The 26,502-nt window shown below is 33.8% G+C and overlaps 1 protein-coding gene across 3 annotated transcripts in view; it reads left to right on the forward strand.

Annotated features, from left to right (window-relative positions):
* LOC109092766 (glutamate receptor 4-like) overlaps positions 1-26,502 on the forward strand; it is a 71,765-nt gene that overhangs the window by 10,260 nt on the left and 35,003 nt on the right. For all 3 annotated transcript variants that reach the window (XM_042771530.1, XM_042771529.1, XM_042771532.1), the window contains exons 2-9: positions 812-996; positions 5,508-5,561; positions 6,915-7,073; positions 9,226-9,393; positions 11,629-11,733; positions 11,862-11,969; positions 20,412-20,618; positions 25,498-25,871. In XM_042771530.1, the coding sequence (XP_042627464.1) occupies positions 812-996; positions 5,508-5,561; positions 6,915-7,073; positions 9,226-9,393; positions 11,629-11,733; positions 11,862-11,969; positions 20,412-20,618; positions 25,498-25,871 (1,360 nt within the window). The remainder of the gene's footprint in view (positions 1-811; positions 997-5,507; positions 5,562-6,914; positions 7,074-9,225; positions 9,394-11,628; positions 11,734-11,861; positions 11,970-20,411; positions 20,619-25,497; positions 25,872-26,502) is intronic.

Here is a 26,502-nt window from a genome sequence, read left to right on the forward strand (position 1 = left end):
AGAGCATATATAACCAGCAGTGAAATGTGAAGTTATTTAATAATCAGTTATTTAATAATCAGGGTTATTTTCAGTGTTTATTTTAGGTTTTTTTGTGTTTATAGCGATACTATTGTAAGGATCCACCCGCCAGCCCAAAAAGCGGAATCCAGTTTTATATTTTCTCAGTTATTTCTTTTTTAAATGTAAGTCACTCTTTGTAAAAGTCACATATTTTTTAAAAATATTCAGACGGATTAATTAAGACAAATGGTTACATAAGTAAGTGGAAACTTTTTAGTAGTTGCATTTTAAAATTGCATAATTGCAACAATTAAAGCGCACGAGTTTCCTATATGTGATATAGATTGCCATCTTACGTTTTTAGTATTCTGCATGTAAAATTCGTGCAACATAATATTCTTTGGGAGATATCTGGATCAGTGTAAGATTATTATCATGAGTTTTTAAGTTATCTATAGTGTCCTTTTTTATACACTTTTTTTGTTTACTAATGACCTGTTTTTGTACAAAATATACCAGCATTAAAAGTCATTCTCTATTGTTGTGCTAACCCAGAGCTTTTATTATTCTTGATAACTGCATGTTAGGTACAACTCTAGAATTTTTTGTACTTCTAGATCCATCTTTGTCAATCTGTTAAAAGTCAAACATTTACTCTAGTTACTTTTTTGTATTAGTTGGCTCCATTGCAGTTTTCTACCTTTTTCGTATAACATGGATCCGTATAACATGCATGTTTAGGTAAAGATATAAGTGTTTTTATATAACTTCAATGACACCATACACCAAAATGTGTCGTTGTTGCTAGGATACGCCATCCTGCAGGCCATCATGGAGAAGGCGGGTCAGAACGGCTGGCAGGTCAGTGCCATCTGTGTGGAGAACTTCAATGATGCCAGTCACCGAAGACTGCTGGAAGACCTGGACCGGAGACAGGAGAAGAAGTTTGTCATCGACCTCGAGGCAGAACGACTCCAGAACATTCTGGAACAGGTAAGCATCACATCTGCAACAAATTCTGATATTAAAGAAATCAAAATGAACCACATTTACTCTCTTAACACACAATCCTTGTCAAACGCAATAGATAAAATACAATTCTCCACTACACTGTTTTTCTTGTGAAATATTCTTTTTCACATAAATATATTACATTATGGAATAAATTGGGATGGGAGTGCCATTTCATGTTGACTTTGAAATTATTACAAAAAAAAATTATTAAAAAAATAAAATCTATAAACTTACTTTAAATTTTTTTATTTATTTATATGTTTTAAATATTTAGATATTTAAAAAAATAAAATGTATAAACTTACTGTATATATAGTGCTGGAAGATCTATAAGCCATTTTGCTAACTGACTTTGAAAATATTTTACAATATTTTAAAAAATTAAATAAAAAAATATAAAAATAATTAAAAAACTAAATTAATAAAAAAAGTAGATATTTAAAAATATCTATTTTTAAACTGCAAACTGACTGAAATTACTATACAAAAAATAAATATTTTTAAACTGCAAACTGACTGAAATTACTATACAATATTTAAAATTAATTTCAAATTCTAACTGAAATTACTATACAATATTTAAAATTAATTTCAAATTCTACAGTATAAAATTATTTTTTATAAATAATTATATTTAAATGTTTTAAATATTTTAAAATATTTTGATAAAAATGTAACCATTTTGACTGCCTTTGAAGATATTCTACAATATTATACAAAATATTATATAATATTTTTTAAAAATGTAACATTTATTTTTTTAAAATATAATTATTTTTTAAATAATTAGATAATTATATTAGAAAATATATTTTTGAAAACCTATTAGAGATAACAGTATAATCTACAATATTTTTATGTGCATTAATTGAAAACATTAATTACATTTTTTAAATGTTTAGATATTTAAGAATATATATTTTTTAAAATAGCACTATAAGTGCTTTGGGCAGTTTTTCAGCAGTTTTTCCAGCTGACTTCGAAATTATTCTACAACATTTTTAAAATTTAAATAACATTCTTAATATTCTGAAATATTTTGATATTAAAAATATATGTTTAAAATAATATTATCAAAAACATACACACACATCTATACATGCATATACATGATTTGAATCTACAATAATAAATAAACACACCAAACATCTCCAAAAACTTTTAAAAAAATCATCCTAAACAATCAAAAATGAACCACAAACATACACATTGAGCGACAAGCAGAGAGAAATTCTGATTGGCTAAAAAAAGCACAGGTCTGCCTCCCTAACTCAGTTTTTGCTGTTTGCAGAGCCTGTGACTGTCACAGCACCAGTCTCACAAAACCCATTCCAGTAATATCTGTCAGGTAGCAGCCACGTTTAATGCATGGCATTCTAAAATACGAAATCGCTTACAGCACCTTTAAAACAAAAGCACAAAAACACAAATCACAGCGAACCAGAGACTCGCTCTGATCCCTCCTCCGGCCTGCAGAGCTTCTCGATGTTCCTCACAGAATATGAGCACGCTCTGTCTGTCATGTGCAATGAAACTCAGAATAACATGATGTGCAGGGAGACAGAGACGAGAACAGGTGCTTACGAAACCGCTGCTAAACAGCCTGAAACAGCCAAAACAACCACCATTTTTACTACACAGCACCATTTCTCCTACCGTACGCAGGTCAGTCAGGTCAAATACCGTCATGGCGCAGCAGTTTGACAAGAACCTTATTGAGAAAGTTAATTAATCATTCAGTTTAGTGCCATTTGGATACTGATGCCAACAATATTGCAAGAATACAGAAAAAAAAAAATTATGATTTTTTTTTTTTTTAAGAAATTGATACTTTTATTCAGCAAGGATGCATTAAATTGATGCAAAGTAACAGTAAAGACATTTATAATGTTGCAAAAGTTTTCTATTTCAAATAAATGCTGTTATTTTGAATTGTTTTTGGCAAGTTTTACAAGCACAAGTAAAAATTTTCTGAGAAATATAGTAAACTCTAGTTATAAAACAATCATATATATTATTACAAATATTATACAATTATTATTAATTAAAGTAATAAGCATTTTTATATTAAATTTATATATTAGTATATGTGAATACATATATACATAATATTAATTTCTTCTTTATATATAACAATTCATTTAACAACAATCTTAATGAATTTTTTTATTCCCTTAAAAATGTTACTCATTTAACATAATTAATTTAATATAATTTTAATGCTTTTTTAAATTAATTTAAAAACATCTCTGCCATCACTGGCATTTTAAAATGTATTGTACTATTCTATTATATAATACCATATATTAACAATATGTAATTAATACTCTATTAATTTTGTTATATTGTTTTCAAACTGAAACTGACTGAAATTAAAAAAGTAGATATTTAAAAATATCTATTTTTAAACTGCAAACTGACTGAAATTATTTAAAAATATTCGAATATATAAAATATATATAGTTCTGTAATTGTTTTAATAGTTTTGTAACTGACTGAAAATACTGACTACAATATTTCAATGAAGTTTCAAATTCTACAATGTTTACAAATATTTTATAAATAATTATATTTAAATGTTTTAAATATTGAAAAAAAATATTTCAATAAAAATTTTAGTTTTGGTCTTTTGACTGAGGACTTTGAAAATATTCTACAATATTATACAAAATAATATGTATAATATTATAAAATGTATACATGATTAAATAAATGAAGCCTTGGAGAGCATAATGAGACTTCTTTCAAAATCATTAAAAAATTAATTATAAAATAAACAATAAATAATACATTAAAAAAATAATTACAGTAAGAATTACTTTTAATACTAAAATTTATACATGTGTATATTGATTTATTTTTGAAATATATAGTTTATTTTAATGTAATTTAATATAATTTTCATTTTTCTTAATTACAAAAATTAATTTATTATAATTAATTTTATATATTTTAATGAATTTGTATTCATTAAAAAAACACTGCTTTGCCATCACAGAAATAAATTACATTTATTTTTAATTACATAAAAATTAATTGCAATAGAATACAACTATTTTAAATTGAAATGATATTTCTCAATATTACTTTTTTATTGTAGTTTTAAAACTTCTTTTAAAAACCCAAACATTTGAACGCTAGTGTACAAAAAAACAGGCCTAATGTGTAACAGCTCCATGGTTCTCGCGCGGTAATGATGTTCAACACGAGCAGCAGAAGGAATCACAGCTCAGCTCTCAGTACGTCTGATCTATGAACTCTGCGATTGCGGTGCGTGTTTGATTATTACATGGTCCGTCTGTTCCTCAGGCAGACCTCTGAGGTGCCCATCTATCAGCCCGACAGCAGACTTGGCAAAGACACACACACACACACACACACACACACACACACACACACACACACACACACACACACACACACAGTCTCGCAGTTGGACATAGTCAGGTACAACATCAACAGAATGTTCTCTCTACATGCCCTGCCAATCCTGCCAGCATGTTCCTCAACATTAAGATGTTTTTAACTGAAATATGAGTCCATAATCCATAATAACGCTTCTTCCAGTGAAAATGCCATCTGAATCAGGAGAGAAATATGCACAGATCAAGCACTGTTTACAAGCCAAAACAGCTTTAAACAAATATGTGGCTGGATTTTGAAGTGAGAGACAACAGGAGATGCACTTTTTCACTGGAGGAAGCGTTATTATGGATTATGAACACATGATTTTGCCAGAAGCAATGGTTTGAAGTTATAAACGTCTTAATGATGGATTTCTTTCAGCTTGTCTTCTCCAGATGTGAACTGATGGTCTGGAGTGTTGTGGATGACTTGTGGATTATTGTGTTGTTTTTATCAGCTGGCACCCATTCACTGCAGAGCATCCATTGATGAGACACTGATGCAATGCTGCATTTTTAAGTTTTTGTGGTTTTTCACTTCAAAATGTTGCTTCAGACTGGTCCATAATCCATAATAAAACTTCCTCCAATGAAAAAAGTCCTCTTTGACCTGATAAAAAAAGTGTTCTTTTGTCATGAATTACCTGTTTTTGATTCTGTAATTGGTGATGAGTTTACAGAATCATGGGCAATGTAGTTTATTACCAGGAATTATTTACAAAAATAAGTAAAAACAAATGCAGGCTGATGACTTCATCAAAACCATTTACTATTGATTAACAACCTCAAAACAGGTCTGTAAAGGTTATTGTTAAAAATCAACTCACCTATGGAGAAAATTAATGTTTTCATTTTAATTACTTACATTCAAATTTGAACTGCAATTCTGCATCCTATTTTATAATACAAATTCATTGAAACTGAAATGCACACAATGTCTTGGAACCTAAACTCTATTTTATATGTAAAAATACTTTCCCAAGTATATATTAATACATCTGTAGGCTTTATTGCTCAAGTGTGTAATAAAATAGTCTTTGTGGTATTTCCAGCCACTCATTCCTTGTATTTCTGTCTTTCTCTCAGATTGTGAGTGTGGGCAAACATGTGAAAGGATATCACTACATCGTCGCTAACCTGGTGAGTGCTGGCGCGGGTTTATACAGTGATGGAGCGCTGGAGGAAATGAACAAATGTAGAGGACAGCGTGTCCTCTGGCTGTAATTCTCTGTGACTGAGCTTCACTTCTCTGAAGAAAACCAGAATGCAATATTACATTTTGGCATCTAACTCACATTGTTTGTGAAGGATTCCTTAAATCATGTGCACTAGTGCTTTACTAAGAGATCATAGGCACCATTTTCACCTCCTGGACGATAAAACAGATGAAAAATCACACAGAGTTTCACAGAGATTTGACGATACTGGATTTTTTTTTTTTAAATCACCATTGCAACACCTTAGCGACGCCCTGTCAATCACACACAACAAATCCTTGAGTTTTAAAAGCACCAGGCAAATTTAAACTCTAATTATAAAACAATCATATTTATTATTAGATTTCAAAAATTCTATTTAATATAAAAATAATTATAACAATAATTTTTCATATTAAAATTTCTTTCCTAAAATGTATAATTAAAATGAAAGAATTAACTTACCTCAGCGACACCCGAGAAGACATTAGCAAATTTATATTTATACATTTCTTTTAAATAATTTAATATAATTTTCAATGTATTTGTATCTTTTTCAAATTAATTTGTAATCTAATTTATTAATTTAATATAATATATTTCAAATTTAAACAAGAATTAATTTTTTTTTTATAAAATTTCATGTAATTGTAAGAATCTTTCTCTAATTACATTTTTAAATATAATAAATAATTACATATATAATATATATACATATATATTAATAATTACATTTTTTTAAAATTTGATTTAAAATTTCAACCACCCCCCCACACCCTAGCAACCACACGCACACAGCAACAAACTAAACAGCACTCATATCATCTAAGCAACCATAATCAATGCCCTGGCAACACTGCATTTTCTCACATCTTTTTTTTTTTTTAAATGTATCTGTACAGTATGTATCTTTCTCTAATTAATCTGAGCAAATCACGTAGCAACCACCCAAAACACCCTAGCAACAACTCAATCTGGATGATTAATTTTATCTGAACTGGTAGTTAGTCTCAAGGAATTTGTAGTCTTGTTTAGTTTTGGAGACTCTGACTATGATTGACTGCTGAACCTGAACTTTGTTATGTGTGATTTATTCATTGTGTATTTTGTGCTGTGCCTTAACGCAGTTCTGCGTGGACATTTGCTAGCCTCAGCATCTGGGATATTAAGAATTGTTATAACTGTCTCCGCCTCACATTCATTCAATCAAATCTCTCTTTTTCCACCTTTTTATCTTTTCAATGAATCGGCTGCATTCGCTCTCACTCTGATTTGCGCTCTGTCTTTCTCCCGGCAGGGATTTAAGGACATTTCTCTTGAGAGGTTTATGCACGGCGGGGCAAATGTAACTGGTTTCCAGTTGGTGGATTTTAGCAAACCGATGGTGATCAAACTAATGCAGCGCTGGAACAAACTAGACCAGAGGGAGTATCCAGGATCTGAGAGCCCACCCAGGGTACGCAAATACATGCAAACACCAATAAACCAACATAACAAATACTGTGAACATTTATTTGCACACTCTTTTTTTTCTGCATTGTTTCAGCACCCAGTTCACTAAAGTAATTAGCGCAAACATGCTCAGAGATCTGTACTAAACACCATTGAATCCATTAGCAGCAAAATTCCTTATCTACTCAAACAGCTTGCTTCGAAACTGCCCAGCAAATAGCAAGTTGGTTTAAATCAGGTTGAAACTGATAATCCTGTCGGACGCATGTGGCAGAGTTCCAGTCACAGATGTTCAGCCAATCAAACTGTGACAGGACACATTCTTCGTCAAGCTTTAGCCAATGAGATTCAACGAGCAGCTGCCCAGGCAATACTTGAGTCAATTAAGCCATGACAGACCGCAGCCGGAGCCACGTTTAACCCATCTGTTGGGGAACGTGTGAAATAAAGTCTTAATACAAGTAAATAAATGTTGTGTTTTGAGGACTGGGAAACCATTCTAGTTTTCCAAAAGACAAATTCACATTCAGGGGCACAATTACAATGTATCAAAATAATGTGTTTTTCCCTTTGTAAAGGGATAAAATGAAAGCAAAAACTTAAAGATAATAATTTCAGCTTTAAATAGTTAATAATAATGCAATTATTTATATGCCTTTAAATACTGTATACACACACAGTTTATACAATTTAAAGTAAAATATATTAATATAAAAATAATAAAATAAAAGCAAAAGTACACACACACAGTGCTGGGTAGTAACAAATTACATGTAATCTGGATTATGTAAAGAGATTCCAAAAATAAAGTACTTATTATTAGATTATATCACAGATTACAGTTACTTTTTATAATTACATTATTACTTATTTACACAATGACAGTAAATTATTGATGTATTGATTCACCCTAATTCTCCTATTTTCTCTCTTAAATTTTAGTAAAATATATTATATACTAAATACAAAAAAAAACAACAACAACAAAGTACTAAAAAAGTACATTTAAGTAAAGTATATAAATATATTTATAAATATATTAAAAGTTTAAAAATAAATTCCTGTTTTTCCACCCCAAATTTAAGACTTTTAAAAAGATTAAGATGTTTGTTATAACATTTGAGATATTTTTTAATACTCTTAAAGAAAAATTTTAAGGACCCTCTGGGCCTTTTTGTTATTCACACACATGCTCCTAAATCAATTTTACAGTTCACACACATCTATTCTTAGTCGCAAATACAAGTGAAATGGTCGCACGGTACCAAGATGGTTTTGTTCTGCATAACTTTACCTCATTGTGCTGCCCTCAGCTCAAAAACCTTGCTTTTCCCCCCTGTTGATAATGTGGAGCTCCTTCTCTACTCCCATTGATTAGTACTTCCATCCTGCGGTCCCTGCTATAAATTATCAGAGGACCATCAGACCAATCTTTACGGGTTCATTAGAGCACACTTTATAGGCAAGAGCCTTGACTATCTCCATCTCTTGCTCGCTCTTGATTTTCTGCATCTCACTCGCTGACTCCCCCCAATTAATGATTGTTGTTGGCTTCTGTCTTTCCCTCAATGTTAACTGGATGTTATTATGCCTCTGCTAGAACCATAAATCTTCTACTGATCAAGTTCATTCATAACGTATGGTGTCTGTGCAGATCCAGCCACTGAGACTCGTTCTGTCTTATTGGGACGATTTACTCATGCAAATAGCCATGCTTTTGTATTTGTTTATAGAAATACCAACAGATGAACATCCATTCTGATTGTTGGTGAGGTTAAGCTTTTTTTTTTTTTTACCGCTAGTGGAACTTCACATAGAGAAAAACGATGAACTGTTTCCCCCAGCAATCTCTATGGATCTTTACTGCTCTGTAGCAACAATCTGTACTGCTTTACAGCTAAATAGCTTTTCTAGTAGCAAGTAGTGGCGGTGCTACATTGCAGTTTTATGTCACATTGCATTACGTACACAGCCTTACAAGCAAGCCGGTGGAGGCAATAATCAATGCACTCACCTAGATTGCCCTCTCTGTTGCATTTACATCTACTTTAGGCACTAGGATGGCTCTGCATTATACTTGATATGTGATTGTAAACAGGAAACATGGGTAATGTAGTGTGAATGAAGTAAAGACACAATATTCCTTTTATCCTCAGTACACATCATCATTGACGTACGATGGTGTGCTAGTGATGGCGGAGGCGTTTCGGAATCTGCGCAGACAGAAGATCGACATCTCTCGCAGGGGCAATGCTGGAGACTGTCTGGCAAACCCGGCTGCTCCTTGGAACCAGGGAATCGACATGGAACGAACTCTGAAACAGGTGAGAGCAGGTGGGATTGTGCAAGACAGGTAAGAGTTGATGGGATGCTGTGAGCAAAACTGGATAGGATGTTATCGAAAAAATGGTAATGATGGGACTGAACGGCAAGTAGTAATGGGCGGGACTCGGTATGACAGGTGGGAATGGGTGGGACTCTATACGACAGGTGGGGGGACAGGTGGTAATGGGCGGGACTCGGTACGACAGGTGGGAGTAGGCTGGACTCTGTACGACAGGTGATAATGGGCGGGACTGTATAACAGGTGGGAATGGGCGGGACTCTGTACGACAGGTGGTAATGGGCGGGACTGTACGACAGGTGGGAATAGGCTGGACTCTGTACGAGAGGTGGGAATGGGCGGGACTCTGTAAGACATGTGGGAATGGACAGGACTCTGTGAGACAGGTGGAAATAGGCTGGACTCTGTACGACAGGTGGGAATGGGTGGGACTCTGTGAGATAGTTGGGAATGGGGCTGGACTCTGTGAGACAGGTGGTAATGGGCGGGACTGTACGACAGGTGGGAATAGGCTGGACTCTGTACGACAGGTGGTAATGGGCGGGACTCTGTAAGACCGGTGGGAATGGACAGGACTATGTGAGACAGGTGGAAATAGGCTGGACTCCGTACAACAGAACAGTTTGGGAAGCTCTGCTTTAGCACATAGTAAATGGGCTGGACTCTGTGAGACAGGTGGGAATGGGCGAGACTCTGTGAGACAGGTGGGAGTGAGATGGACTCTGTACGACAGGTGGGAATGGGTGGGACTCTGTGAGACAGGTGGGAATGGGCTGGACTCTGTGAGGCAGGTGGGAATGGGTGGGACTCTGTACGACAGGTTGGAATCGGCAGGACTCTGTGAGACAGGTGGGAATGGGCGTAACTCTGTATGACAAGTGGGAATGGGCGGGACTCTGTACAACAGGTGGTAATGGGTGGAAATCTGTATGACAAATGGTAATGGGCGGGACTCTGTATGACAGGTGGGAATGGGTGGGACTCTCTACGACAGGTGGTAATGGGCGGGACTGTACAACAGGTGGGATAGGCTGGACTCTGTACAAGAGGTGGAAATGGGCGGGACTCTGTAAGACCGGTGGGAATGGACAGGACTATGTACGACAAGTGGGAATGGGCGGGACTCTGTATGACAGGTGGGAATGGGCGGGACTCTGTTAGACAGGTGGGAATGGGCGGGACTCTGTTAGACAGGTAGGGATGGGCTGGACTCTGTATCACACACGGGAATGGGCGGGACTCTGTATGACAAGTGGGTTTGGGCGGGACTCTGTACATCAGGTGCTAATGGGCGGCGATCTCTATGACAAGTGGGTTTGGGCGGGACTCTGTGAGACAGGTGGGAATGGGCGTAACTCTGTATGACAGGTGGGAATGGGTGGGACTCTATACGACAGGTGGTAATGGGCAGGACTCTGTACGACAGGTGGTAATGAGCGGGACTTTGTACGACAGGTGGGAATGGGGGGGACTGTACGACAGGTGGGAATAGGCTGGACTCTGTACGACAGGTGGGAATGGGCAGGATTCTGTACGACAGGTGGTAATGAGCGGGACTTTGTGTGAAGGGTGAAGCATTACCTGAAAAGTGATTGTGGGTGGAACTGCTTTATGACAGGTAAGTTTCACATGACAAGTAGGAGTAGGCAGGTCTGTTGTCTGACAGATATGAGTGGGCGGGACACTGCCTGAAAGTGAGAGTGGGCAGGACACTGCCTGAAAGTGAGAATGGGTGGGACTCTTTATAAAAGGTGGAAGTGGGCAGGATGCTGTCTAACAGATAAGAGTTGGCATGCCTCTATATGGCGGTACACTGTCTGAAAGTGACAGTGGGCGGGACTCTGGACGGCTGCTGGGAGTGGGCAGGACACTGTCTGAAAGGTGAGAATGGGCAGGACTGTACAACAGATGGGAATGGATTTGATGCTCTTTGAGAAGGTAAGAATGGGCAGAGCTCTGTAATAGAGGTGGGAGTGGGCGGTACACTGTTCGAAAGGTGAGAGTGGGCAGGACTAAATGGGGGCTCGGGCAATGCAGGATGCAAAGGATACATAAACTTGCTATCAAATTTGAAATTAGTTTGAACTCATCTTAAAAGTTTAATCCACTCAGCAAACTAAATTGTAGCTACAAATGATAACGTTCCCCCATGTTTACCAGAAGTGATGTGTGTTCTGTCTTACTAATACTTCTATGTGTATGTGTGTGTGTAAAGGTGAGAATCCAGGGTCTCACTGGGAATATCCAGTTTGACCATTATGGACGCAGAGTCAACTACACCATGGATGTCTTTGAGCTAAAGAGTAACGGCCCCCGAAAGGTCAGACACACAACACAATTTCATACATTTAGACACACACAAGCAACCATTTATACAGATACACGCCGTAATTTTACCCAGATGCCCACACACACAGGATTGATCACCCCATCATCTATCATCTGCAGATCGGTTACTGGAATGACCTGGATAAATTGGTTCTGGTGCAGAATGAGCTCTCCATGGGAAATGACTCTGCTATGGAGAACAGAACGGTTATCGTCACGACTATAATGGTAATGTACACGCAACCAACCACATCTGCAATCTTACACACATAACGCCAATCTAGAGTGAGCAGGATACATTACATCGGTTAGATATACTTGATTAAAACTCACTTGCAATGCTCTCGACTGTATTAGTGAGAGAAACGAGGAAAGAAAGCAAGCCAGTGAAAGCGAGAGAGAGAGAGTGCTGACTGTGCATTAATTCATATATCATGTTAATGTCATCAGTTTAGCTATAGATAAGGGAACAACTGGGTTATACTGAAAAGAAAAAGTTTCCATATGCGTTTGAGGTTGATGTTTAAATTTCCCTTAAAAATGCACCACAGTAACCATCGTTTTCAACAAATCACCATAGTTATAGCAGTCATTGTTAAGGCGCTGTCCCACTAGCTGACTCAATTTGAATTTGGTCAGGGGTGTCAAACCTACCGACTGTTTATGCCAAAAAGTCGTAGGTCTGTCACACTCAGCAATTAATAATGGATGAGATGACAGGCTGAAAGATTGTCTGTGACATTTCGATCCCATTCTGTCCCGAACTGCTGAAATAAAAACAGGAGCACCATGCAAGCAATCATAATAGGCTGAATTAGATTATACAAATGTACAGCTATGCTATATGAGTTTGCATTCACTGTCAGTTCTTTAGCCAGAGAACATTAACATTTACATGAATGCATTTGGTAGATGGTTTAATCCCAAGTAAATTACACTGCATTTATGCATTTCCTGGGAATGCAACCCATGACATTGGCGTCATGTTCTAATATTTAAGCTACTGTACATGAATGCCATATTAAACACAGAAGAAGAAGCTGATGCTTACTGGCTCAGGTTATTTCAAACTTGCTAAAAGCTACATTTCAATCTGGGGCGTTAACAAAAGCGTTGAGTCACTATCTGACCTCTGATTCTCCAACAGCTTACAGCCGAAAATCGATTAGCAGGACATCAGCATTAAAGCCCTAAAAATTCAGAACCTTCTAGCAATTACAATTAGACAAGCCCAAAGGGTTCATATTTTAGAAAATATGCATCTGAACTCTAATTTATCAGTTTTTAATGTTTAAAAAAAATAGTTTTGAAAATATCACCTTTAGAATTGAAAGAACATTATGGAAACCTGTTTCTGCCTGTTATAGAATAAAATCTCATAATTTTGCATTCATATTCTCATAATTCTGAATTTATATCTCATAATTCTGAATTTATATCTCGTAATCCTGCATTAATGTCTCATAATTCTGCATTTATATCTTGTAGTTCTGCATTAATGTCTCATAATTCTGCATTTATATCTCGTAATTCTGCATTGATATCTCATAATTTTGCATTTATATCTCGCAAATCCGTAATTATATCTCACAATTCTGCTTTTATATCTTTCTGTTCTGTTTATATCTCATGATTCTACCCTTGCGAGATATTGTTCGAATTGAGATATAAACTCAGAATTGCAAGGAAAAAGTCTGAATTGTGAGATTAAAAAGTCACAATTATCTATTTAATTTTTTATTATTATTATTATTATTATTATTATTATTATTATTATTATTATTATTATTATTATTATCCAATAGTGGAAAGATGCTTGCATAGAACATAAGATATAGAATTAAGGTTTTCATTTGTTACTTTAAATTTTGAAAATATCAACATTAGAAATAAAAGAACATAAAACAAAAGGTAACAAATTAGCTGAATGTTAAGTATGAGAAGTGCTATAAAATAGAGTTGCTTTATTATTACACACATATATATATATATATATATATATATATATATATATATATATATATATATATATATATTATATATATATATATATATATATATATATATATATATATATAACTATAGATAGAAGATAGATAGATAGATATAGATAGATAGATATCTGTAACCTGTCCTTCAAACCATATTTGAAGTTTTTTAATTACTCTACTACAGTACCAGTGGTATTTTGGTGGAAACTATGGTCAGTGTGGTAAATTCTGTAAGGGTTTAAACAGAGAAAAGAGCAGTAGAAAATTATACCTTAGCAGGCTCCTCCTCTCTCTCTCTCTCTCCTTCTCTGTCTCTCTTTTCTTTTCTGCCGTGCGCTTTTTAAGGCGATGGAGAATTTTACCACTGCTGGATCATCATCGTTTCCATCACTGCTAAAGAATCCGCTGTTCAGACACTGAGCAGAGAGAAGAGGACGAGAACAAACCATGAGACACCAGAGAGAGTAATGATTCAGCTGTTTTCATACCCTCTTCTTTTGGGACGGCAGCATTAAGCGTTCACTAACATTCAGCCCACTACTTGAGGTGCAATGCCAAGGGTGTAATAAGCAGCTTCGTGGTATTTTGTTTTGTCATCCTGTGATGGCTTGACCATTGCTCTATGAATAACATGGCTGGTTATTTAAAGGCATCATGAAACTGAAAACCGACCCAAGTTTCTGTAACAAATGTCCACTGCTCTCATTGTGCAAAAAATAGTTAAGAGCAATGATAATCTAATAATATATATATTATATACACACATGATGTTGCCTAGAAAAAAAAAACAGTTTTTAAAAACTTTAATCAAATCCTGTTGAATAAAAATCAAGTTCCACTCATTCATTATTTCCCAAACACTAATTAGAAATATTTAATATTCAGCGTTAAACATATACAAATCTGCCAAAAATGTTTAAAAACAAAATAAAAAGCATATACTTTTTACATTTACAATATTCACTCTATCATTGAAAATTGGGAGCTTTATGGCACAGTCTTGTAACGTCACATTAGGTGTGATTATCTGAGATGCTGTTTTCTGTGTTTATGGAGGATGATCTCTATCATTCATGTGACAGTGAAATGATCCTCTAACAAATGAAACTCTGAGGTGCTAGCATGTTGGATTGATATATTTGTATATTCATCAGGATCATGCATCATTTAAAACGGAGTTGAGATTACATTATAATGTCTGATTCAATGCCTGAATCGCTCTAAACCTTCTCAAGCACATTAGGTAAAGGTTTGTGACACACCGTATAGCATCTCCATACCAAACACAGTGTACAGTAAGGAGCTAGAGCGGGTCGACACGGTGACAGCTTCGCAAAATAGTCTTATTTATGCCCTGATACGGCGAGTCATGGCCTTTACAAAGAATATAAATACCTGGCCTCTCGTTTCTGGTGGATTTCATCCTTGATTACACACACAGTGGCTCCTGAAGTGTGTGTGTGTGTGTGTATGGTGTGTTGTCGTGTGTGGTACTAATGTGTTTAACTTTGCACCTGAAAAAAAGGTCAATATGGATTCAAAACTTAGCCTATTTATTTTCTTAATATACATTAATATATCAAAAATGTAATAACTTTCTTTAACCTCTGAAACAAGTTGACATAAACTAAATTTAAACTAAAATTGAAACCCTGTCATTAAAAGGAATATTCCAGGTTATTAAAACTTATAGTGGAAAAAGTTTGTTTCAAAATGAAAAAGCAATCATTATTGACTCATCCACACATCACTCCAAACAATATGACTTTCTTTCTTTTGTTTAGCGTCTATATGCATTCAACAAAAGTCACTTCTAAACAGCATCAATGATATGCTTGTTTAATGTATAATGTGTTATGAGGTGTTACTGTTTCAAAATAATAGTTTAGTTTCAAATAGTGCTGCCCATTTTCCTTCTATTCTTCGTTACTACATTTACATATTTACTACTAAATATATATTGAAATAATAAAAAATACAAGTATATTTACTTGTTCCATAAATACTTGTAGTTTATTTTTCTAAATATATTCTATAATTTACAAATATAAATATAAACATATTTAAATTTAGTCTAAATACTTTTTGCTCAGTAAATGTAATATTTTTATTCACTTATACAAAAAAAATACTTATATTTACTGAATGAAAAGTATGTTTTTATTCACTTATACAATTAAGGACAAAATGGAATTATTTCCTAAATTAAACAATAAAAATTTGAAATGTAATGATTAAAAAATAAGCTAAATAAAAAAACACCTACTAAAAATAGATTTTTTTGTCTTCATGTTGTGACTGACAATAGAGAACCAAATACAAGTACATTTACTCTAAACACTTTCTGTTTCATAAATATACTTGTAATTTATTATAAATAAATTGTTTATACATTTCAAATAATATTTATTTTTAAAATAGTCTAAATTTAACTAAAAAACTTTTTGTTCTATAAACATTTTGTTGAAAAATAAATTACAAATATATTTACTGAATGAAAAGTATATTTATTCTAAACACATTTTGTCGAATTATACATAATAAGGGACGAAAAGGAATTATTTCCTAAATGAAATCATACAAATGTAAAATTAAATAAATAACTGGAAAAAATCTACATAAAATGAAAATAAAACACCTAATTAAATTAAATATTTGATTTCTTAAAACATTTTTAACAGAGAACCAAATACATGAATATTTACTTTAAACACTTTTAGTTCCGTAAATATTCTTGTCATTTATTTTTAAATAAATTGTTTATATATTTACTAGTAAAAAAATATGAATTATTTTTTTGAAAAATAGTCTAAATTTAGTCTAAATACTTTTTGTTCAGTAAATATAATTTATTTAAAAATATATTCACTGAAGGAAAAAGTATATTTATCCTAAAAACTAAACTAAAAAGGAATTATTTCCTAAAGTAAATCATAAAAAAAAATTATATTTAAAATAATCGTAAAAAAAATCGAAATAAATGTAATGTGACTAACATCCGAGAGCCGTGAACCTGCAAATATGCTATTAAATTATTGAAATATTAATTAAAAAATCTAAAAGGGAATTAAATATTTAAGGTCAAAGGTCAAAAAAGTTTGTGAATTTGTGTTCGGCTGCTGCGGTAACTATTGCAGGCTTTCTAACATCGTGCCAATACTTAATGCAGTAATTTAAAGGGATACTCCACCCCAAAATGAAAATTTTGTCATTAATCACTTAACCCCCATGTCGTTCCAAACCTGTAAAAGCTCCATTTGTCTTCGGTACACAATTTAAGATATTTTGGATGAAAACCAAGAGGCCTGCGACTGTCCCATAGACTGCCAAATAAATAACAGTGTCAAGGTCCAGAAAAGGTATGAAAATTGTTTTCAGAATACTCCATCTGCCATCAGAAGTGCAGTCTGGGTTATATGAAGCAACAGGAACACTTAATGTAAGCGAAGAAAACAAAAATAATGACTTTATTCAACAATTCCTTTGGTCAACAGTGCCTCCTCTGTGTCTCTCCATATCACCTTATGGCTGCGTATGCTCTTCTGTATCATCCCCACCGAAAGGATGCGCTGTTTCTTTTCTACGTGTATTTTGCTTTGATTTGAAAGAACAGAATCACATCCTTGTGGCGCGGATGACACAAAAGAGCATACGGTGATATGGAGAGGTGGTGTAGAATCACCCTTACTTCAATTAAAATAAATGATAAAAAATAAAAAAAAAAAAAAACAAAACACAAAATAATGACACATATGAAAAATAAGAATCACCATTGGGTTCCATGCAGACGCCCCTTTTACCTTCAGCCTCCACAAGTGTTTGCCTGGCTGGGGTCTCAGATTTCTTTTTGCCCACAAGTCCACTGCCGAGTCCCATTTCCGCTCTGACCTCTCATTCTGATATGAATCATAACCACACTAACTCACATAAATAAAAACATTAATATATCTGTTACATTGTATCAGTAGAAACAGACCATTTCATGTTGGACTTTAAACCAGGTCTTCTTAATAACACATTCGTGAGCAGCAAACATTTGGGCGACACTTACTATAAATAGACAATGTTAATTACATCCGGTGAGAGTTCTCAGAATTGAATCAAGCGTAAGTGTGACAGATGCAGAGCAACGTATCGTGTGCACAAGCAACACATCCATATGTGTTTGTGTATATTGGACATGTGGGTCGTTCAGACGGAGAGAAGGATTGCTGAGTAACTGATAGCTCGTAAATTAGTGTAACTCTAGACTAAGGGGATGCCTAGGCATGTTCGCTCCTATGCAACGCAAACAGCAGCCGATTTCATACACTGAAGTCTCACTACACACAGCACATAGGTGCCGTTCACGAATGAGAGTCCAAACAGGCCTGATAACAAACACTCACAATAATCCACAAGTAATCCACAGCCACTCACAGTCCATCAGTTCACATCTGAAGGAAGACAAAAACTGAAATAACCCAGCATTAAAATGTTTATCACTTTTTAAATGGCCACTTCTGGCTAAAATAATAGTCCAAAATCCATAATAACGCTTCCTCCATGTTGTCCTCTGCACATCAAAATCATTGCTTGATCTGTGCATATTTTCTCTCCTGTTTCCAGACTTTTTTACTGGACAAACCACCTATAGAAGTCATTTTGAAGTAGAATATAGAAGTCCTCTATTTCATGATCTCTACTCTATTTCCATCCTAAGCTGACAATGTTACCAGTAACTACAGATTATAGCAAAATAAACACCAGTTCTCATGCTAGTACGTAAAATGTGCTGTAAGTTATTTTATGGTTTCAAAAATAATGTCACACATTTAGTTTCCTAATATTTTCATCATTTATTTGCCAGTGCTGCCTTCTGTTCTTCTATTGATCATATATAGATATATATATATATATACTATATATATATATATATATATCTATAATATATATATATCGATATATATATATATAGATATAGTCTATATATGCAATATATTATAACGCAAATACAAAATGTTATAAATTTATTTCACTAGTAAACTATATTACTTTTGTTCAGTAATACACTTGTAAAATTTATTTTTGAAATAAAATGATTAATTTATACACTTACAATAGTTAAATATATAACAAAAAATTACAAGTAGATTCACTCTAAACAAACTTTTATTGTATATATATTTACCCAAAAAAAGAGGGGAGAAAAAAAAAAAAGAAAAAAAAAATATCTAGTATATAATTTACCCAGACTTTCAGTAAAATTATTTAATTATTTACTAGAAAATGTATGAATAATTTAATTACAATTAAATCACAATAGTATTTCCTCTAAATGTACTTTTTGTTCAGGAAATATATTTGCAATTTTTTTTAAATAAATTATTAAAACTTATCAAATGAATGATGAATTTGTGAATTTTGAATTTGAAATTGTTTCGAAATCAGTATCAAAGTGAAAAAGAAAAATCGGGCTTCAGAATGAAGTGCTATATGCTGTGTGGTGATATTTTCATTCAGTTTCTCCAGTGAAGACCTCTAGAAATGTACAAAAACTGTATATTTAATGTAGAATAATTGACTATCAAATGAATGTACTTTACAGTGTCCAAATGTATTGTTGTTTTCTGTCTAAATGATCCTTGCTTTCATGTTTAGAATGATTTATTTCGTCAGAAATGATCTCTTGATTTTATTTTCATTATATGAACTTGTTTATTGTAATCGGCTCTAATTAAATCATTTGATTATCACTGACCAGTTTATTATACTGACTTAATATTTGCATTTTGCCCATTAATGTTCTACATGTAAAATGTTTCATACATGTGTGGAAATAAATGTTTTGATTTATGATGATAATCTTGTCAGTCAAACTTATTACCTGCGTTTTCTAATGAACATCACAAATACATAGTGCACTCATTTATGGCTCATCAAAGAATGTAATATGAGTGTCCTACACATTTTATGTTGCAATCAGCCTGTGTTACCACACGATCATGTAAATGAATTTGAGTATTAATGTAATCAAATAAACTTTGTGTGGCTTCAGAAAACCATCTAGACTGGTGCTTTATGGGGGTCAGCTGTGACCTAATGCTTAGAGATTTGGACTTTGTAAACCATAAGGTTAGGTTCCGAATCTCGGTGCGATGCAGTGAGTTGTAGGTGGGGAGGATGTGATATGTAACAGCGCTCTCTTCCACCCTCAATACCATGGCTGAAGTGCCCCTTGAGCAAGGCACTGAACCCCCAGTTGCTCCCCGAGCGCTGGATATAGTTGCCCACTGCACCGGGTGTGTGTTCACTTCTCACTGCTTTGTGGTGTGGCACTTGGATGGGTTAAATGCAGAGCTCGCGTAGTATGGGTTTTTTTTTTTTTTTTTTTTTTACCATCACTTGACAAATGGCACGAACTTTCACTTTCACTTCACTTTCTTTAAAGAACCTACCTAGTAACCAAAACGCTGATCTGAAGAACTGTTTAAGATCTTTAAGATCTCCAAAGAACCTATAAAGCCAAAAATGGTTCTTGATAAGAATTCAGTCTTCCAAAGAACTTTTATTTTGAAAATTGTAATTAATAATACAGTTTAATTTTGAGGTCAGCTTGACCATCCCTGCCCACCTCTGTCTCCGTGTGTGTGTGTGTGTGTGTGTGTGTGTGTGTGTGTGTGTGTGTGTGTGTGTTTAGGAAGGACCGTACGTGATGTTGAAGAAGAACTGGGAGATGTACGAAGGAAATGATCAGTTCGAAGGATACTGCGTGGATCTGGCGTCCGAGATCGCCAAGCACATCGGCATCAAGTACAAGATCTCCATCGTCCCTGACGGGAAATACGGAGCCAGAGATCCAGAGACGAAGATCTGGAACGGCATGGTTGGGGAGCTGGTGTACGGGGTGAGATGCATACATATATATCAGTCATACAAGGTCATTTACATTTGTATTTACATTTTTACAGGTATTTCTCATTGTGTTTTATCATGAATGTTACCTTTTTCATGCTCATCGCTTTTTTAATGCATGTGCATCAGCTGGAAGAGCCTGAAAAAAAATTGATTTCCAACATGAATAGAGCTAAAGAAGCTAATTTTATCATACTAGTGTTGTTAGATTTTACTTTTTTATAATAAAATGTTATATAAATGCTTGAAAGAAAAGAAAAGAAAAAAAAACTGGAGAGAAGAACATTTTCTGTAGTAAATATATAAAGAATTATGTTATATTTATTTAAAAAATATATTTAAAAAAACTCCAAGTAGCCTATATTTAGTCTAAATACTTATCATTCGATAAATATAAATGTAGAGTAAATATACTTATAATTTATTTTAAATTAATGATTTATGTTTTATTAGTAAATATATAAGCAATATATTTAAACAAAAATCTATTTCAAATTAATTTTTTTTAATCTATTAAATTTTTGAGAACACTTTACAACTTTATAACACTTTATAACTTCAAAATAAGGTTTTATTTGTTAACAATAATTAACTACATTAGTTTACAATGAACAATACTTCTATAGCATTTATTAATATTAGTTAATCTTAACATTTACTAATACATTTTTAAAATCAATCTGTTAATATTAGTAGTGAAGTAACATGAACAACTGGATTTTTTTATTAACTAACATTAACAGAGATTAATAAATGCTGTCAAATTATATTAACCAGTGTTGTAACTTTTAACTAAAACTATTTTGTTTTTGGTACCTGAAAGCTGAAATGAAAAAAAAAGAAAGAAAAAATATGAAAATCGTTTAAAACATTAAACAAAAATTGCCTTGGTTGGCAACTAACTGTAATAAATATATTATACATAAATAAATCTAAAACTGATGCTTACATGGTTCATTATTGCAAGCTTTTGACATGCTGGCAAAACAGCAGGAGAAGCAAATTACTCGTGTTTGCTCAAATTGTTTGCAGACAACTATTGACATATTTAATTTAATCGTCTTAGTCAATTTGCATCTTTAATTCTCCTCCAATAAGACGAGACACGTCGTAAAAAATATAACAAATAAGAAAATTAGAGAAAGAAATTGGTTTGCATAAACCAACAGCACGATCTCTCATTTCAGTATGTTAATGGTCCGCCTGCAGCAGAAGCGCTGCTGTTTGACCAGATGTGTTGGGTCTTGTTCGATGGACGCAGCGTTTGTGTCACATTCGTACAGCCAGAGCTCAAGGCCTTTTCTCTTTTAAATGCAGCCAGAAGTATTAACACCATCATTCAGCGTGCAAGTACATAAAATCAGTCACTCGTACGTCGCCTCTCTGACATCTCGCTGCGACTCCAACAGCGAAAGGCAAACGCTCCTGCTGACGAGTGTTAATGAGCTCGGGGAGAGCACAGATGCACATCTTTCTGCCCCATTAAACACACTCATCCACCAACCTGCTCTCTTCTAATACACACTCCACAAGAGGGTCCCGTGTGTGAAAATGGCATTCAGAATCTCCACAGTGAGATTGATAGGATTTATAGGCTTTCACGAGAGACCAGAGGGTGTTAAACAACGTTATTAGACGCTCTCTTGGTCGAGTGCTGCATCTTGACGTCAAATATGTCTGTATAATGACTAAATGACCAGTCTTCGAGGAAAAGTTTGGCCAAAAACTCATCCAAGATCAGGATGAGTTTGTTTCTTCATCTGATTTGGAGGAATGTAGCATTGCATCAGTGTCTCAGCAATGGATGCTCTGCAGTGAATGGGTGCCGTCAGAATGAGAGTCCAAACAGCTGATAAAAACATCACAATAATCCACAAGTAATCCACAGCACTCCAGTCCATCAGTTCACATCTGGAGAAGATTAAAGCAATATCAAAAAGCAGAGACAGAGAGACATCACTGATATCAGGGGAAATGTGCTGCAGACTTGACACTGATGTTACATTCAAAGACTGAGGAATGAGAAAGAAGGCACAATTAAAATAATTTAGTTTTCTTCTCTGGCTGTGCACACAAACACTTGCAGTGTAATAGGATTCAAACAAATGATTTTGAATCGTCAGAGAAGTTAATGAATTTACACTGATTTAATGACTGGATGGCAATAATTATGTATATAAACTATTACCTTTTTTATGCATAAAAAAACACAGATTTAACACAATAAAAAATCATAATAAAATTATAAATATTTATATTAAAATATAATTAAAAAATATGTTTATACTTACATTTTATAAATATTTATTATAAATAAATATAAATTAAAATGTTTCAAAATTATATTTTTAAATGTACATGTAAACGCTGATATGAAAAAGATAATAAAATATAAAATATTTAATTCATTTTATTATAAAATAAATATAGAAGTTACATAAAATGTTTCAAAATATGATTTATATATAAAAGTTAGATTTATTATAAAACCAAATAATACAAATACAATTATAATTACTATATTATTACTATACTATAGTATGTATAAAGTATAACTTTAGTACATAAAATATTTTTTATGTTGTATTATAAAATACTAATATAAATTAAAATGTTTCAAAGAGATTTAATGCTTGCGTCCTATATATATATATATATATATATATATATATATATTCAAAATGTAAAAAAAAAATGCCATAGTCTTAAAGTAATTTATTTAATTTATTTTTCTTTTTTGTAAACAGCCTTGCAATATTGTCTTTTCTGACTATTTTCAAATATGTTTTTTTTTTTTTTTGCTTTGGACGACATTAATCTTAAAGCTGCTGAGTTTGGATCAAGGCATAAAACTTCTCATTTAATAATTTTTTGCAACGCAGCTGGGGAAAATAAATGGCACAAGCATTTTCAGAACCAAGCAAGTACACACACACACACACACACACACACACACACACACACACACACACACACACACACACACACACACACACATAGTTATTCAACAGAGCATGTCACACACAACCGAATCGTTCATGGTTTACAGGGCATGCGAATTCAGACATTACTCACGTCAAATTACATGAGCAAAATCTTTCTCCTTTTCAGCTTGCAAAATTGCAGAAAACGTTAATTATGAGCTCCGGGTTCCTCAAGGGATTATTAGGGGAAAAAACATACAGAACAGCATTTTTGAATCAAAACCTGCTCTACGTGCTTCACAGATTCTGAATCCGTCCTCTCGCTGGCACAAACACAGGATCGCTCTCTCTGTTGCCACAAGCCTCTTATTAAATCTAGCAGCGAAACAACTTCTTGTATTCCTACAGGAGGGACAAAAGATGGCCGTCTTTCACTGTGACCTTTCACTGGTATTAAACCACTGAGCCGCTGTAAATATTACTATACGCAAGTCCCTCAGATGCCTGTTCATTGATAAAACCATTTCCATTCACAACTGCTTGAATCCTGTCTTTTTATTAACTTGCGAGATGCTGTAAATGTTATATAATAAAGGAAGTGCATTGCAATTTTTTACTCAAGGTTTTTTTTTATCATCTAAACCCTTTAAAGAAGGAGATGGTGGAAAGTAATGGGCTGTAAAAACATGTTTGGACACAGAACAGCAACTGGGGAATGTGTTTTTCTTGTGAAATTGCACCATTGAAAGCACTTTACTATAATAACCCATCTCTCCCGGCCTTAGAGTGGGTTTAACCAGGGATTCACCGCAATACAGGGTTCTTGATGTTCTGGTGACCTTAAAAATGAAAGGGTCAGACGGATGCAGAAATGAGTCATGGAGTCAGTGGGGAAATTTCTGCTGTAATTTTTTCTACATAAAAGGGTCATATTCTACTGTTAAAAAGCATTTTGTCCATGAAAAGTCCAATTTAGTTTTTTAAGGTTTCTTGTGATTTTTTAATAGAAATTAATACTTTTATTCAGGAAGGATGCATTAAATTAATCAAAAGTGACAGTGAAGACATTTATAATGTTACAAAAGATTCCTATTTCAAATAAATGCTGTTCTTTTGAACTTTCTGATCATTAAAGAATCCTGAAAAATAAAATATATCACCGTTTCCACAAAAATATTGTGCAGCACAACTGTTTTCAACATTGATAATAATCAGAAATGTTTCTTGAGCAGTAAATCATCATATTAGAATGATTTCTGAAGATCATGTGACATTGAAGACTGGAGTAATGATGCTGAAAATAAAGCTGCGCATCACAGAAATAAATTAAATTTTTACTATATATTCACATAGAAAACACTTATTTTAAATAGTAAAACTATTTCACAATTTTGTTGATTTTACTATATTTTTGATCAAATAAATGCAGCCTGATTAGAAGAAGAGGGTTTTTTTTTTTTTAAAAAAAAGAAAAGTTTATTAAGGGATAGTTTAAACAAAAAGAAAATTGCTGTCATTATTTACTCACCCTTGTCTCTTTCCAAACCTGTATGGCTTTCTTTCTTCTGTGGAAGATAAAAAAAGATGTTTCGAAGAATATTTCAGTGTTTTTTTTTTTTAAATCTGTACAATGAAAGGCAGTGGGGTCCAATGTCATTTAGATCTCAACATTCTTAAAAATACGTTATTTGGTGTTCAGAAATAACACAAAGGCAAGTAAACAATGACAAAATATTAATTTCCGGCTGAAATATCCCTTTAAATATACAGCAAACAACTGAAAACAATACAAAAAAACACCTCAATGTTCACATGAGATTTAAAATAATCATTTTTTTTTCTCCTCAAACATGCATTCATCGACTCATTTTTGCAGCATTGTTTCAACATACAAACTGAATAGGAACATCATGTTCTGAACCTTTGAATGTTTTCCTTCCTCCACAGAAAGCGGAAATCGCTGTGGCCCCTTTAACCATCACTTTGGTCCGGGAGGAGGTGATCGATTTCTCCAAGCCCTTCATGAGTCTGGGCATCTCCATCATGATCAAGAAGCCCCAGAAATCCAAACCGGGAGTCTTCTCCTTCCTGGACCCGCTGGCCTACGAGATCTGGATGTGCATTGTGTTCGCCTACATCGGCGTGAGCGTGGTGCTCTTCCTGGTCAGCCGCTTCAGCCCGTACGAGTGGCACACCGAGGAGCCCGAGGAAGGCTCCGACGGTCCGCCCAGCGACCAGCCCCCCAACGAGTTTGGCATCTTCAACAGTCTCTGGTTCTCTCTGGGCGCCTTCATGCAGCAGGGCTGCGACTTCACACCCAGGTGAGAGCCGCTAGAGCCACTAGAGCTGTGCCATTCATCAAAACAACTGCAGTAAGCCAAGGCTGCAGTGGAGTTAAAGAAATACATGTGCCGCATGTTTCAGGGTGAAGCTCGGCACTGTGTTCATTTACTCACGCTGGTGTTTTCAGTAGCACAGTTTACAGTAAACGCTGCTAAACATGAAATCATCATTGCATCTGCTAAATTTTGGTCGCTTGTAACATGCACTTTAATATGCAACGTGCCAATAATTTCCCCAAACTTATAAACCTGCTGTAGTAAAAAGAGAATCTTTAAGGACTCCCAGTGGTTTTCAGTCAAAATAAAAGCTTGATAAAATAAAAGCAAAATAAAAAAGGTAAAAATTGTGAGACATAAAATCAGAATTGCAAGAAAAAGAGTTTTGTGATATAAATTTAGCAGTACATTTTTTTTTTTTTCACTTTTTTTATCCTGTGGTGGAAAAGGGTTTCCATAAATACTTTCCAACTAAAATAATATTTAAATTTAATACTCAAATTTAACACATTATTACTAATATTGATTTAATAATTAATTAATTTAATACTTTTTTATTGTTTTTTTTTTTATGATCACTCTAATAACTTTCCTAATTTAATTTCTCACTTGA

The sequence above is a fragment of the Cyprinus carpio genome, chromosome A15 (assembly GCF_018340385.1).
Source record: "Cyprinus carpio isolate SPL01 chromosome A15, ASM1834038v1, whole genome shotgun sequence".
Classification (NCBI taxonomy): Eukaryota; Metazoa; Chordata; class Actinopteri; order Cypriniformes; family Cyprinidae; genus Cyprinus; species Cyprinus carpio.